At 44.4% G+C, this 16,711-nt stretch overlaps 1 protein-coding gene across 1 annotated transcript in view; it reads left to right on the forward strand.

The window, feature by feature from the left end:
• DOCK5 (dedicator of cytokinesis 5) overlaps positions 1–16,711 on the forward strand; it is a 191,311-nt gene that overhangs the window by 81,746 nt on the left and 92,854 nt on the right. Inside the window, exons 6-9 of the mRNA XM_084884799.1 lie at positions 8,224–8,372; positions 11,346–11,481; positions 14,144–14,301; positions 15,367–15,448. Coding sequence (XP_084740925.1) covers positions 8,224–8,372; positions 11,346–11,481; positions 14,144–14,301; positions 15,367–15,448 — 525 coding nt within the window. The remainder of the gene's footprint in view (positions 1–8,223; positions 8,373–11,345; positions 11,482–14,143; positions 14,302–15,366; positions 15,449–16,711) is intronic.

Consider the following 16,711-nt stretch of genomic DNA (forward strand, 5'->3'; position numbering starts at 1 on the left):
TTTAAAATGGGACAGCCCTGATTACCCCCTGACAGCACTGCTTCACACACGCACTGATTAACGATGACCGGGGTTAGAACAGATGGCACTGTGGGATTTAGCCCTGAGATCCGTTAAGGGGGGCCCTCCAGCTTGGGGTTGAAGGGGTGGGCTCCCTTCCAGCCCTGTAGGGACCTAACTAGTGCAGGTGGATGGCTTGACGTACGCAATCCATTTTTCTCTGCTGCCTCTCGGGATTTCCCAGTTCTGCCAGCCCTGGGAAGGAGAGCCAATGAGCGGAACTTGCCTTCTTTTCTTCTAGCGGCACGTTCCTGCTTCACATGAGCTCCTCCCAGTAGAAGGGCAGATGCCCCTGCATTGACTTAGACACGATTGGATCAATGTAATACCCAAGTTTACCTTTTCAATAACAACCCGGTTCTACTTTCTGAATATACACAACCCTACATCCTACCTCATAACATTATACTTTCTCAACTGAAAATCAGGTCTCGAAAACGGCCATGTTGGAGCTTACTTTGGGGGGGACATTGGGGCAAGAATTTTTGGAAGAGGGACTCCTGGAAATTGAGATGTTTTGGGTGTCGTACACATGCTGTAAGACATCTCCCCCTGAGACCTAGCTCAGTGCTGTTCCCATCTTCAGTTGGAGAAATGGTTTGTTGAGTTGTGGTCAGCCAGCCCGTTTTGTCTATTTAAGGTTTGGAGAGGAATCTAATCCCATCTCCTTAAGGGGTGGGGAACATCTGACCTGAGGGCCATATTAGGCCCGCAAATCATTTGGTCTGGCCCTGCCAAGGCATTGGGGGTGAGTTAATTAAATGTTTGACTGTGCCTGGCCTATGGAGCTCAGTGGTTGAAAGTCAACCCATGAACTAGGAGATTATGGTTCGATTCCTAGTCAGGGCATATAGCCAGGTTGCGGGGTCGATCCCCAGTATGGGGCATGCAGTAGGCAGCCCATCAATGTTTCTCTCTCATCATTGGTCTCTCTCCCTCTCTCTCTCTCTCTCTCTCTCTCTCTCTCTCTCTCTCTCTCTCTCTTCCTTTCTGTTAAAAAAAGATGTTCGACTAAATATAGCAGGCTAATTTTTAAGTTGATAATTTTGTATGGCCCATGAAAGATGTTATAAATATCCATATAGCCCTTGGCAGGAAAAAGGTTCCCCATCCCTACCTTAAGGCAAAACAATGTAAGGGCCCAGGATAGGATGTGGTTAACATATATTTTGATTCAGTGAATTTAACTACTAAAATGAAGTTCATACTAAGGACTGATCTCCTTTCATTTAAAATGTGCCAACAAAATAATTTGAGAAAGAGCTATCATAGGACCCAGCAATCCCTCTCCTGGGTATATACCCGAAAACCTCAAAATCATGTGTGCACAAACTATATGCACCCGTATGTTCATTGCACATTATTCACAGAGGCCGAGACATGGGAACAACCAGAGTGTCCTGCTATAGAGGGCTGGATACAGAAGATGTGGTCCCTATACACAATGGAGTACTACTCGGCTGTAAGAAAGGATGAAATAGTGCCATTTGCAACAACATGGTTGGACCTTGAGAACATGATGCTAAGTGAAATAAGTCAGACAGAAAAAGCTAAGAACCATATGACGTCACTCATATATGGGGTATAAAACTGAAACTCATGAACACAAATAGCAGTGTGGTAGTTTCCAGAGGGAAAGGGGCGTGGGGGTGAAGAAGGTTCTGATATATGGTGAAGGGAGATGATTTGACTTTGGGTGGTGGGCACATAGTGCAATATACGGATCTTGTAACATAGAAACCCACACCTGGAACCTGTATGTACATGTTGACCAGTGTCACCCCAGTGAATTTAATTTTAAGATGTGCCAGCAAAATAAAACCTTGTGCTCGTCTCTAGTTCTCTAAAAATCTGGAGTAGAGCCAGTGCCCATAACTGAGGTGGGGGGGTGGGGGCAGAAGGGAATTTGCCCCATTCAATGAATCGCCCTTTCTTCTCATCATTGGGTCTCCAGGCAGATTAAAGCTCCTCTTTAATATAATCTTTTTGAACTGGTGCTGGGTACTGGCTTCTGGAACATCGGCTCTGAAGTGTAATTCAGCTGGTCTCAGTTTGAAACCAGTGTCTGATTGCTTAGTACTAAGGACGGAAATTCCCGAACCGACTTCTTCCTGTTGTCAGGGCATTTCATCTGTGAGTTGCAGGCTCCACATCAGGGTAGCTCTCAGAGAGGCAAAGGACAGAGTTTTGGGTGTTTTTCTAGTTGCGGTTTTTCTCCGACTTTGGTGCCTGGCTTTCAGGATTTCTTGTACCACTTCCAGAGGCAAAACTTGTCTTTTACTGGGATCTTTTCTTTAAAAATCAAGCCTTGCCCTGGCCAGCATGCTCAGAGGTTAGAACATTGGCCCAAGAACTAAAGAGTTTTGGGTTCAATTCCAGTCAAGGGCACATTCCTGGATTGCAGGTTGCCTGGCCCAGCTGGGGCACATGAGGGAGGCAACCAATTGATATGGATCTCTTTCACATGGATGTTTCTCTCTCTCTCTTCTCTTCTCTCTCCCCACCCCTCTCTCTAAAATAAGTGGGGGGGGGGGGGGGGGAGGGGAATTCTCCGTGAGGATTAACAAAACAAAAAAACCAACAACCTAAAAATCAAGCCTTTGGCCCTAACCGGTTTAGCTCAGTGGATAGAGTGTTGGCCTTGGGACTGAAAGGTCCCAGGTTCCATTCCCATCAAGGGCATGTACCTTGGTTGCGGACACATCCACAGTAGGGGGTGTGCAGGAGGCAGCTGACGTTTCTCTCTCATCTATGTTTCTAACTCTCTATCACTCTTCCTTCCTCTCTGTAAAAATCAATAAAATAAATAGATAGATAGATAGATAGATAGATAGATAGATAGATATTTTAAAAAGTCAAGTCTTTGCTAGTCAGCCAAAGCCTTTTGCTGAGAAAGGAAGGCACTAGAATGTCCAGCAAGAGTGTGACTGGGGTGTGTGGGTTCCCTGCCTCCCAGAGGAAGAGTCAGTGCAGCCCAGAACACAGGAGCAAGCCGCCATGGGGACCCCAGAGTGCAGGCCCTCAGGGGGGACATGAGGTGAATTGCAGAGCTCTCTGTGCAGGCGAAATGGGATGGAGAGCCACCGAGTGTGTGAGGGCATCAGCAGGCATCCCATCGGCGGAGCACATGAGTTTAATGTCTCCGTCTTAGACTTGAAGGCACTAAGGAAGGAAGGGATCTTCCTGCCTGTCTCTTTGTTTTACAGGTGGGTGCATCAGAGAGAATGATCTGCCCAAAGTCACTTAGGGAGTGTTCATGGTAGAATTAGAGATAGAAATCAGGTCCCCATACATTCAGTTAAATACTTAGGCTCTACCCCCTAAAATCCCATGGAATAGGGGAGGGTGGTGATTCTTCTGCACAGGGCGATGGGGAGGAGCAGAGAACCGTCTTTGGACTGTGGTCTGTGTTGGTTAGGAAAGGGAAGCATTGAACTCGGGTTTCTGACCCCAGTGAGGCGGCGCTGTTGTCTCAGTGACCCCCGAATTCTAAAATCCTCAGAGCTTGCCCTCTGTATTCCTGCCATCATTGAAGGCAGAGTGGTTTTCTCTGGTGAATTTATTTCATCACTACAAAGTACTTTTTTGTACCAGGCATGCACATTTTAATAACTATATCTACATAACAGGTAAAAATAAATACATTTGCAATCCCATACCTGATACTTACGTAATATGGTTCTCTGAAGAACGCTTGCTGTTATATAGCCTATAGAATCATTCTGTCATCTTGAATATGCCTCCGAATTTAAGAGAAGCTCCAGTTTCCCTATTTACAGCAATTTAGCAAAAATAGTCAATTATCATTAACTTCTAACCATATATGTAATGTGCACTTTCATGTCACAATTTTTTCCCTCTTACATTAAAATAATTTTGAAGGTCTTCTTTAAAAATAATTATGGTATGGATGTCCAATAAATTCTGTACATAGTAAACAACATTTGTTGTAACTCATAGGAATATTATCATTGACAAACATCAAATCTGGCAAAATTAGATTTAGGTATATAATTACCCTATAAAGCAATAACTTTTTTAAAAATTATTTTTTCCCCATTACCATTCATCCCCTTATACCCACTTCCACCTCCTCCCTCCCCCTCCACACAACATAGATATAGGTAGGCATCCAGAATCAAAATGTAAAAATAAGACCTCAGAGATCTCTTGATGGAAAAGAGGGTAACACCTGAAACAAATCAGGAATAGCTTACTGTCTGGGAGGGGAAAAATATTCAATAGATATCTCTGTTTGCTAGAGGTGATCCGCACATTGAAACCGGAGTTGGCATTTTATGTTTGAGTTGTCCAAATTTGTTTTTGAGTCCCTCCTCTGTCCCAGGATTGTGCTGACTTCTGCAGAGAGGATCAAAGAAATTATTAAATAAATGTCCTGCCCTCCTCATTTTGTGACAGCGGCTGCTAGTGAAAGAAAGGTGGAGATGCGAGCGGGCCAGAGGTACTAGGGAAGGTACTGTGCCAGGCAGCTTGGGCTGTGCAAGGTTAGAAAAGAGGGCGGGAGGGCGGGCCAGACTGGGAAGCACCTGGCGATCAGAGTCCCTGTCTCAGGGCTTTGTGGGGGCACCTGATTTTCTCCTCACCTGACCTCATACGCTGCCCCAGGAATCCAAGAAGTGTCAGGGGTCAGCGCTGGCCCAGAACAGCCTCCTTGAGCAGTCTGAGGAGTGTGGCAACGAAACTATTTCCTTAACGCAGGGGGGAATCGCTTCCTGTGGCGGCTCCAGCCGGCTTGATCAGGGTGAGTCTGGCGGAGTGAGTCAGAGAGGAATGGCAGTCTCCATCCTTGTTGCGGGGAGCACTTGGCAGGCCGGGCTGCCGCGGACAGGCAGTAATTAAGCTGCCGTGGGTAACTCCTGGTGTAATTGAGACCCAGACTTGTGTGTTCAGAGCGCTGTCGCTCGAGGGGCTCCCCGGGGACTCGGAGTCCTTTCTTGACCACCTTTTGGGACCTAACAGCTCAATTAAAATGAGAAAACATTTCAAAAGTCCCAGCCGGAGCAGACAAATAGATTGCAAATAAGAAAAGGAAAAAGATCTCCTTTTTGCCCAGCAGCTTTGGAAGCAAATTTTATTTAGCTTCATTTCTCCCTCCCGTTTTCCAGTTTGAAGGATGAGATGGAAACATTTTTTATAGAATGTACTGAACAAACAGAAAATAAAACAAAACAGATTTTACCTTTGCTCATTAAAATGGGAATTAAAAGTTTCATTTAAAAAATATATATTTTGATTTTTTACAGAGAGGAAGGGAGAGGGATAGAGAGTTAGAAACATCGATCAGCTGCCTCCTGCACACCCCCCACTGGGCATGTGCCCGCAACCATGCTACATGCCTTTGACCCAAATCGAACCTGGGACCCTTCAGTCAGCAGGCTGACGCTATATTCACTGAGCTAAATCGGTTTCGGCTAGAAGTCTCATTTCTATGCTTTCAAAAGACTGCCTGATGAGAAAGGCAGTTCAGAAAATGCCAAAAGCCTAAGGTGTAGTGCGTATGAACATTTTCAGCAGTCTACACAGCCTGTGTTTTTCAGATCAGCGGTGTTAATAGAGCAGATCGCAGTCACGGATCAACGTCTTGTCTCTCCCTCGCGTTCTTACAGGACTTTGACTTTCTTTTCTGGCCTGTCTCAAACAATGCTAATCTCACTGCTGCCCCCCACTATCCCCACTTCTAGGTGGAGGCCTCCTCCCTCATGTTTACTCTTTGTTCAGGAGTATGGTGGGTGTTTGCAGCACTGATTCTAGTCGATACCTTGTGCAGTAGCTGTTCCCGGGATTATTGTGAAAGGACATCACCCAGAACAGAACGTGCTGCACTAGCAGCAACTACTGTGTGTGCGCGCGCGCGCGAATGAGCGCGCGCGCTTGTGTGTGTGTGTGTGTGTGTGTGTGTGTGTGTTGGCATTTAAGAAATATATATATATATATTTTTAATGATTTCAGAGAGGGAGAAGGGGAGAGATATAGAAACATCAACAATGAGCCCTAGCCAGTTTGGCTTAGTGGATAGAGCGTCGGCCTGTGGACCAAAGGGTCCCAGGTTCCATTTCGATCAAGGCCTTGGTTGCAGGCTCCCTCCTGGCCTGGGCTCTGGTCAGGGTGCTTGCAGGAAGCAACCCTTCTCACTTCTTTCTGTCTTTCCCTCTCTCTTTCCCTCTCTCTAAAAATCAATGGGAAAATATTAGATGAGGATTAAAAAAGAACTCAGTAATAAGAGAATCATTGATTGGCTGCCTCCTGCACACCCGCTGGAGCTCGAGCCTGCAGCCGGGGCATGTGCCCTGACCTGGATCAATTATGATGCTCAACCGCTGAGCCACACAGACCAGGCTGACATTGTTTTTATAGCAGATAATACTTTTTATAATTTTAGAAGTGTATGGTTCTATAAACATATCATGATTTCTCAAAAAAGAAGTGGTATTACAATATGCATGGGGTATGTCGGACTGTGCAGGATTTTATTTAGAAGACATATTTCAGAAGTGACACACAGCAGCTTTCCATCCCTCTATAATGGCCCCTTTCTCCATGTACACCTATCATATCTTTATTTTCCTTCTTGCACCTTTTAAAATTTACTTTATTGGGGTGACATTGGTTAATAACATTACACACATTTCAGGTATACAATTCTATAATATATCATCTGTAGATTGCATTGTGTGTTTTCCACCCAAAGTCTAATCTCCTTCTGTCACCATGTATCTGACCCCTTTACCGTCTTTATCCTTCCTCGTCTCACTTCCCCTCTGGTCACCATTTCTCTGTTGTAGTGTCTATGAATTTGTTTGTTCTTCTGTTGCTTTCTGTTTCATGTACCACACATGAGTGAAATTGTATGGTTCTTGTCCTATTTCTTACTTCACTTAGCATGATGCCTCTTGTCCTATTCATAGTCTGAAATTATCTTTTGTATGTATGCATATATGTATTAATATTATATATATATTACATATGTAAGTAATATATATATAAATGTACACAGTTTACTTATTTGCTATCTTTTGCCCTCTAGAATGTGGCTGGAATTTTATTTTCAGCACATAGTAGATGCTCTTGACCTTTAAAAAATTTAATGAATCATTTAGATAGGACCAAGATCATGTGACTCGACATAAAGTATTTGACTCTTAAAATGATTGGAGTACAAATGATTAGTTGGTCATAAGTTAACTTGGTTCGGTTACAGTCTGTTCTGACTGAAGCCCAGGATAATGGTTTCTTTTTTTCTACATCTCACAATGTTCTGGATGGTCTTCCAGCTTTATGGGGATTTTAAAATAACATTTTACATTCTGAAATTACAGTTCTTTCTCCATCCATCATTCCCTCACACTGTACCCTTTATAGAGCACCCGCTCTGTGCCAGCTCCTAGGGATGCAAAAATGGGCACGCTCCTTGCCCTGTAGGCACTTCCATGTAAGCGGAGAGCAAGCCAAACCGGCCAAGGCAGGGGTTCTGGTGCTGTGACAGGACTTCGTTCCAGGAGCTGGGAGAGGGGCAGTGAACTCAGAATTAAAGACTCGAGGAAGAGACTTCTGACTTCTAAGTTGAGGCAGAAGAAGTAAGAATTAGCAGTTGGTGGAGGGTGCTGTGTGTGAGTGAGTAGGGGTGAGCAGGGAGTAAGGGCAGGGGAGATGAGAAAATGGGTCCACGAAGAAGTATCGTTACAGGATCTGGGGCACTCAGGAGACATGGACGCAGTTCTGCATGGAAGGAGCGTAGACTTTTAAGGTGGAGGTTGGCGTAAAATGCAGCTGGAAACGGGGGCAGGAGCCAAGATAGGCAGGGGTTTCCTGTGTGATCTATGTCGTGTGGACAGTGGAAATCTCTGGAGGGTTTCAAACAGAGGAGCGACATGTTCAGAATCTTAGGGTGCATGGATGACTGGATATACTTATGAGTTAGGACCATACAATTGCTCATCTGTTCCTAAAGTTTTTCTGGGAAGGGAGTGGGAATGGCTCAGGGCAAGGCCATCCCCTGAGTGCACGGCTTACTGTGTGGCACAGTGACTTGGTTAAATAGCACCTTATAATGAAGCTAGTCAAATGGTCCAAAGGCATTTCCATCCTTAATCACATTTTTTTTTTTTGTGGGGTTCCTTTCTCCACCTCATTTCCCTGTTCTAGACCAACAAGGTCAGTCTCTTCCGCCGGCTGCAGCAGATGACATACAGCCTGATTGAGTGGCGGTCCCAGATCCTGTCGGGAACACTCCCCAAGGACGAGCTGGCAGAGCTCAAGAAGAAGGTCACAGCCAAAATCGACCATGGAAACCGGTAAGCCCGGCCTGACTTCCCTGAGAACGTGGACAGAGGTGGCCATGTTCGTGCTAAGCACACAGCTCCGCCCCCCCCCCCCCCCCCCCCCCCGCGCACCCCCCCTCCTGAGCTTTTGACCTGGGAGTTGCCCAGGAGTAATGCTTACTGCTCTCTCTTTGCCTTGGAAAACAGCTCATTCTGTTCAAAAGAAAATTGGCAGGTGCCCTTCATGGACCAGACACTGTGCTGGATCTCTAATCTCGGGGAGGTGATGGAAAGATGGAGAAGGGGACTCGGATTTTATTTTATTTTATTTTTTAAGTATATTTTTATTTTTCACAGAGAGGAAGGTAAAGGGATAGAGTTAGAAACATCGATGAGAAACATCGATCAGCTGCCTCTTGCACACCCCCTCCTGGGGATGTGCCCGCAACCAAGGTACATGCCCTTGACCGGAATCGAACCTGGGACCTTTCAGGCCGATGCTCTATCCACTGAGCCAAACCGGTTTCGGCGGGAGGCTCGGATATTAATAACAGACTGAATGGGGCTGAAGGCAATGTTTTTGGACTGTCTCTGTTATATTTTAACACTGGATTTTGTGTCAGTGTCAGATTCAATCTCTCTACATCTTCCCCTAACCGGAAGTGCTCGAAACCAGATTTGCCAGTTTTTAGCATGTTTTGCCAGTTAGAGCATGTTTTTAGTCTGTTGATTGTGCCTCCTATGACTTCTCACGAGTTTAATCTCTTCCTTACCTAGCTGATTAGCTCAGGCAGATATGTAGGTTTTAGTACTGTCTTTTAGAAAATGAGAAATTCAGTCAGTTCATCAATATTTATGATGACCTAGGGTTTGTCCCTTCTGACCGGCTCTTTTTAAAAGACTGGGTTGGTTCTCATTTTGTTTTGATTGATGATTGATTTGATATTTAGCTTCATTTTTTAAATGTGTTCAACTTGTGCTTATATGATTTTTTTGCCTTTTCAACTTCATGACTCTGGGAAATGCTTCAAAGACTTGTTAAAATTGTCCAAGTCATTTAAGTGTTGTAGACTTTGACAGCTGGATTCAGAAATGGATAGAGTGAACATAGCATGCAAGATTCAGACTCAGCCATTATTTATGAAATCTTTCCCACGTACACTTCCCACGTAGTATTACCTGGCTGTAGCTATTCCAATGTTATGGTTAAAGAAACCGACCAAGTAAGTTTAAGTGATTTGCTTCCAAGTTGTAAAGATAAAAGTGGAAAAGCTTAAGTTGAATCCAAGAATTTTCTGTTTTATGTCTAACGCTCCTTTCTTAGGGTTAATCATGAACAGTTCCCACCCTCTCTCTTGTCTGTCCACAGGACTATAACCACCGGGGTTGCTTTGCCAATCATGTAGTGCCAGGTGACTTAAAAATCAGCAAAGGTGACATAAGGCAGCTGTCCCCTTGCACATATGCTGCCTCTGTCATTTTGGGCATTGGCCTGGGAGATCCTGGTCTCTGGCACAGATGCTAACGCCCACCACCAGCAGAGAGGCCTGCCTTCCCAGGCCAGCGCTTGGAAGCAGCTCAAATAGTGAAGCTGCTCCATCCGTGCAGCAGTGATCCAGCCTCTGAGCAGCCACCGAGGCCCCCTGCTAAGGAGTCTGGGTGGCCTGTGGGTCTGGCGGCCATGGAAAGGAACCTGCCAGATGAAATCAGTTGATGGAGATGCTATAAAACACGGAGGAGGAAAATGAAGGCATTTCTGCTTTCTTCCCAAAGATTTGGCACATTTCACTGTTATCCCTGCGTTTTCTTGCTGTTTGGGCACTCCTAGTCCCAAATTGCCCGAGCCTGGAATGTGCATTGGGCATTCAGAGAGCAGGATCCTGTTTCCACCACAGTCCCCACTTCTTGGAACTCAGAACCGTTTCTTCTACTTCTGTGTGCACATTGGACGTGAGAGCCTTGCTGGGACAGTGCCATGTACAGACCATGGAGCTCCATGTCTTCATTACTGTGTATTACTCAGAATTACATCTTAACTCGGTCACGTGTTTTCTTATGCCAGTTGCCACAATAAAAGCTGAAGTTTATTGCGTGTACACTGTACACTAGATACTGTTTCGTGCTTTACATGCATTATCTCATTAAATTCTCGCAAGAACCCTGAAGGGAGCTTTACAAAATTAACTAAATTACCCAGAGCCACCTTGCTAGCAAGTATTTAAATCCTGGTCTGATTGATACCAGGGCCCACACTCAGATATGGGTTAGGAGATGTCAGTAGCCAGGCCTTACTTCATTGATCTCCTTTAAGACAGTCTGGAATTAGCACTGTCCCCCAAGCCTGCCCCTTGAAGGGTAGCAGGGCAAGCCCCCAATACTTATGCAGTGGCCTTTCGTGATCCCTGTGTCAAACAGCAGAAGACTCAGGGAGGAAGCATTGGTCAGAGGAATTGGGTCAGAATCAGTGCCAATCTTGCCTTTGTGGTGAGGTTTCTATGGAACAAATTATTTTGCATATTGTTATATGAGTTTGGTTAATCTATGTATATAAAAGCGAAGTGACAGAAAGTTTGGTCACTATGATGCACATTGCAGCCAGCCAACCGGCCCGATCTGGGGCAGGGCAGCCAGCCAACCTCCCGTGGCTCCTATGCCCAGAAGGCCTGGCCCCTGATTGCGCCCTCCCACACCCCCCAAACCCTGATCAGGGGCAGGGCTGGCTGGCCAACATCCAGTAGCCTCTCCCCCGAGCTGGCCCAGCCCCGATTGAGGCAGGCTGGCTGGACCCTACCCGTGCAAGAATTCATGTACTGGGCCTCTAATAAATTTTTTAACATTGTGATATGGAATGTAGACAGGAATTGAAAGGAAACAAGCCAATGAGCTGTCTTTGACTTGTCCAGCATCCATGTTTCCTCACCATGACTTCTCTGGCTCTCGCATGAGTGCTCTTCAGGAAGGAGTCTGTTTCTGTTGAGGACCAGCTGACCACTTCTTTCTTCCTAGAATGCTTGGGTTAGACCTGGTCGTGCGAGATGACAACGGAAACATCTTGGACCCAGATGAAACCAGCACGATTGCCCTCTTCAAGGTCCATGAAATGGCCTCGAAAAGGATTGAGGAAAGGATTCAAGAAGAAAAGGTAATCTTCCTCAAATATGCCGGCTTTGACCACCCAGGTTCCTTTTCTGCTTTTGCTTTTAATGAGAGAAAGGGAGTTGTTGACCACAAGATAGAAATGTTGTTCAGAAAGCCAGGCGGGCCCTCATTTTAAAAGCAAAATGTGCCGAGACCGGTTTGGCTCAATGGATAGAGCGTCGGCTTGGGAAATGAAGGGACCCGGGTTCGATTCCGGTCAAGGGCATGTACCTTGGTTGCGGGTATATCCCCAGTAGGGGGTGTGCAAGAGGCAGCTGATCGATGACTCTCTCTCATCGATGTTTCTAACTCTCTATTTCTCTCACTTCCTCTCTGTACAAAATCAATAAAATATATTTAAAAAAAAAAAAAAAAAAAGCAAAATGTAACAGCAAGAATGGCGCAGCTATAGGTATGTTCTGATAAGGAAAGATTGCAAAGCTTCTATGTTAAGTAAAAAATGCAAGATGCAAAACTGTGTATGAAATACTATTATTTGTGTTTCAAAAAAGAATATGCAGCCCTGGCCGTGTGGCTCCCTTGGTTGGAGCGTTGTCCCATGCACTGAAAGGCGGGAGGTGTGCTTCCCAGTCAGGGCACATTCCCAGGTTGCAGGTTCTATCCCCAGTTGGGGCACTTGCAGGAGGCAACTGATTGAATTTTCACTCTTGTTTCTCCCTCTCCCTTCCTTCTCTCTAAAATCACATTTTAAAAGATTATATACATCTGTGCTTGCTTATGTGTTGACTAACTCTGGAGTAATAGACAAGAAATTGGTAATTAATGAATACCTCTGGGGAAAAGATCTGGATGGAGCCCTGACTGGTTTGGCTCAGTTGATAGAATGTCAGCCTGTGGACTGAAGGGTCCCAGACTTGATTCCGGTCAAGGGCATGTGCCTTGGTTGAAGGCACATCCCCAGTGGGGGTGTGCAAGAGGCAGCTGATTGATGTCTCTCATCAATGTTTCTAACTCTCTATCCCTTTTCTTTCCTCTCTGTAAAAAAATCAATAAAAATATATTTTAAAAAATATATAAATAAAAGAGCTGGGTGGAGGGGAGCCTTTTTACCATGTAACCTTCTATATTTAGTTATGTATTACAATTTCCAAAATAAATCAAATAATATTAAGAAATAAAGTGTTACGCCGGAACCGGTTTGGCTCAATGGATAGAGCATCAGCTTGGGGACTGAAGGGTCCTGGGTTCGATTCCGGTCAAGGGCATGTACCTTGGTTGCGGGCATATCCTCAGTAGGGGGTGTGCAAGAGGCAGCTGATCGATGACTCTCTCATCGATGTTTCAAACTCTCTATCTCTCTCCCTTCCTCTCTGTATAAAATCAATAAAAAATATATTTTTTAAAAAAAAGAAATAAAGTGTTTGAAAGTAATTGGGCATTAAGTAAAAATTAGAAAGGTATAGAAAAAGAGAAATACTATTCACATGTCTTATGACTGCCTAACCATATTGATATTTAGGTATACAGTCTTGCAGTCTTTCTGCTATAATAAGTAGAAGTTTCCATTTTTCTTTTATTTTCTTAGTTCATATGTTTTATTTCTTTAGCACAGTGGTGATAATACATAATTGTGTTTCTGGACTTAATGACTAATTGTGCTTAAGGGTGAAGCTTCCCAGTGGAGTCTCTCATTTGCAGTGAGAGTTATTCCCCAAAAGAAGAATAATGAATTGTGATTTTTATGCCTTTGAGATTCATCCAGAAGTGACTGTGAGAGAGGAGAACTTCTTGAAGCTACTAAAATCATGAATTATATCTTTTGGCAACTATTCAATTACTTGGGTTTAAGACTCTGAACAGGACAGTCATGATTATGTAAATAATGATTATATTTTGCTCACTTGATTTTTTTCCACTTTCCTATAGTTTCTCCCCTTGGGTGATAATTATATTTGTCCTCCTTTAAAAAAATATTTTTATTTATTTCAGAGAGGAAAAGAGAGGAAGAAAGAGAAACATCAGTGATGAGAAAGAATCATTGACTGGCTGCTCCTGCACGCCCCCTACTGGGGATCGAGCCCACAACCTAGGCATGTGCCCTTGACTAGAATTGAACTGAGCCAAACCAGCTAGGGCTTGTTTCCTTTAAAAAAAAAAAAAAAAAAAAAAAACATATATATATATATATATATATATTGATATATATTGATATATATTGATATATATTGATATATATATATGTGGTTTTATTGATTTTTAGAAAGAGATGAAGGAAGAGAGAAACATCAATGAGAGAGAAACATCATTGATCGGCTGCCTCCTGCATGATCACCTTGAGGATTGAGCCACAACCCCAGCATGTGCCCTGATGGGGAATCGAACTGGTGACTTCTTGGTTCATGGGCCAACCACTGAGCCACACAGGACAGGCTACTTGTCCCTTATTTGCCAGTATTTTTTAAAATACATTTTTTATTGATGTCAGAGAGGAAGGGAGGGAGAGAGAGAGATAGATACATCAATGATGAGGGAGAATCATTGATCAGCTGCCTCCTGTACACCCCGACCCAGGCTGGTAATTGGACAGAGACCTCCTGGTTCATAGGTCAGAACACAACCACTGAGCCATGCCGACCTGGCGCATTTGCCAAAAGTTCCCATTTGCTGAAAACAAGATGTTGTCTTCTCTTGTCCTCTGTGCTCAGACACTCCTGCAGAACCTGGACTTGCGGGGCCAGTCCAACTTCAATACCTTCCACACCTATGCCCTCTACGTTAACTTCAAGAACTTCGTGTGCAACATCGGGGAAGATGCAGAGTTATTCATGGCCCTCTATGACCCCGACCAGTCCACCTTCATCAGGTAACAGAGACCCAGCCCTCTGCTGCCCACCTCCCAGAAATAGCCCACCCTCACCTACCCTGCCTGAGGTTAGGGTTGAGAGGGGAAGACAGAAAAGAGTGGGAAGGATTTTCTGTGGGAAGAAAGGTCCCAGTGGGCAGAAGACAATAAAATCCTTTGGGCTGAAAGCCTTTTGTCTGGCTGCTGAAATAGTGCGGTAACAGTTTGTGGACCCCCTGGGTCTTAGAAGTCACATAAAACTCATCAGAACACAGAGACGGGAACTAAGAGCTCAAAAGGTAATAGAGGAGGTGTGAGGAGGGCTGAATCTGCAGAGCACAGAGGTGGGTACGTGTCATTCTACATCTGCCCCAACTTATAGAATGTGCAACACCAAGAGTGAACCCTAATGTAAACTCTGGACTGTGGGTGATAATGAATGGGTCCATCCATGTAGGGTCATCGACTGTAACAAACGCACCATTCTGGTGGGGGACATGGATAGTGGGGAGGTTGTACACGGGTAGGGCAGGGGTATATGGGAAATTTGTATTTACTGCTCAACTTTGCTATGAACTCACAACTGCTCTAATAATTAAAGTCAATACAATATTTTTCATGACTATTGGGAATGAGACTAGGCTTTGTTTGGCCCTACTGTGGCATTACTGCTGAGCAGCTAAGATGTGTTTTGAAGAGGATGGTTAAAAGTAATTACTGACGGATTGTTTATTTCTAAAATAGAAATTTTATTTTTATTGAGTGTTGTGATATGTTTCCCAGGGGAAGGATTTAGAGTGATTATTATGAAATGATAATCTTGATTCAGCAAAGCTGAAAGTTCAGACAGAATTTGAGGGGGAAGAAAGGTCCCAGGTGGAATCGGCTGTCTGTCCATCTTGAGTTTTGCTTGTCGCCGTCCACACAGGGTGTGCCTGGTGGGGCTGGGCTGCAGGAGGCTCCATTCACACCCGCCTGACGAATTTATCAGCTTTCCTGGGCCTTCCTGTTACCCTTCCATCTATCCTGTGGGCAGCTCCAAGCCCGGTAACCTCTCATTAAGAATCCGTTTTCCTCCTTCCCCAGTGAGAACTACCTGATTCGTTGGGGCAGTAACGGGATGCCCAAGGAAATCGAGAAGCTTAATAACCTTCAGGCGGTTTTCACAGTAAGTCCTACCATCTGTTGAATCATTTTCTTTTTTTTATGATATTAGTGGATGCACATGATAGGCATATGAAAAACATTAAAACTTGAAACAGTAAAAATAGAAGTTATCAACAAAAGTCATCATAATCCCCTTAGCAGGAGTAACCCACTCATTCATTCAACAAATACTTGTCAAGCCCCTATTAAATGCTGGACACTGAGTATTGGGGCATTTGAATTACATCAGAAAAAAGAAATATGTTTTCTCAAGATGCTTTTGTCCAAATGGGAAAGACAGCAATAGACAATAATAAAATAAATGAGTAAGTCCTGTAGAATGTTAGCAGTCTTAACACATTGCGGACCTGTAGTTTTATTGCTAGCTTTACCCAGTGGCCAGATCAGTTTCTATTGAACGAGTACAAAAACATTTTACATAAATGTTAAAGGCACGCTTTAAAATTAAATACCCATTGCATTTTGAAGTTATTTGCTACATGTTCTTACAAGCTAATATCTTTTTAAAGTATGGTACTGTGTAATATGAAGCGAGAATTCTCGTGATCGGTCCACAATGTGTTACTGTTTTGGGGGAATGGGTGTTTCTGGGCTGGGGGAGAGTTGCCATTAAAAAAAAAAAAGATGGATCAGGCAGAGCTCTGGGATGGAGCCTTTTGAGCAAGAACTTGAAGGGACTGGGCAGTGCTCATCGGCATTCCCCCCAGGTGACAGCTCAGGCAAAGGTGGCATCCAGACTTTCTTGTTTGCATATATTTGAATGGCCTTTCCCTTTCCTCCTCCTCCTTTCAAGGTAAGAGAAGTGATGCTATACATGCATCAAGACAGGGGAATTTATTGGGCTGTAGCTTGGGGCATGGTGACTCTATTTCACTTGAGCTAAGAACTTTCTCGGGATTCTCTCACTTTGTTATGACGTCAGTGCTTGAAATACCCTAGAGCTGCTGCCTCCTGCTCTGGAAAGACTGAGAAGGCAAGTTTCCCCAGTTCCCCTTGGGCCTAAAGGAGATACAGCCTCCTTCCCCCGCCTCCCTTTTTTTTTTCCTTAAGCCACACCCATATTTTCTCTCCTCGCCCTCTCACCACACTATGGCAAGGAAAGCAGAGTCTAAGGTAGAGCGCCAAATGAAGTGATGGGAGGGAGCAGTGGTCCCAGTATGGGCTTGTCCATTCATGCATCCATTCATTTCCCATTATTACTCATTTCTTCTATTAACATGCCATCCCTAAGGCAGGCATGGTTTAATGCCTATTGCACTGACCC

Source organism: Pipistrellus hanaki (assembly GCF_964339955.1).
Source record: "Pipistrellus hanaki genome assembly, chromosome: 5".
Classification (NCBI taxonomy): Eukaryota; Metazoa; Chordata; class Mammalia; order Chiroptera; family Vespertilionidae; genus Pipistrellus; species Pipistrellus hanaki.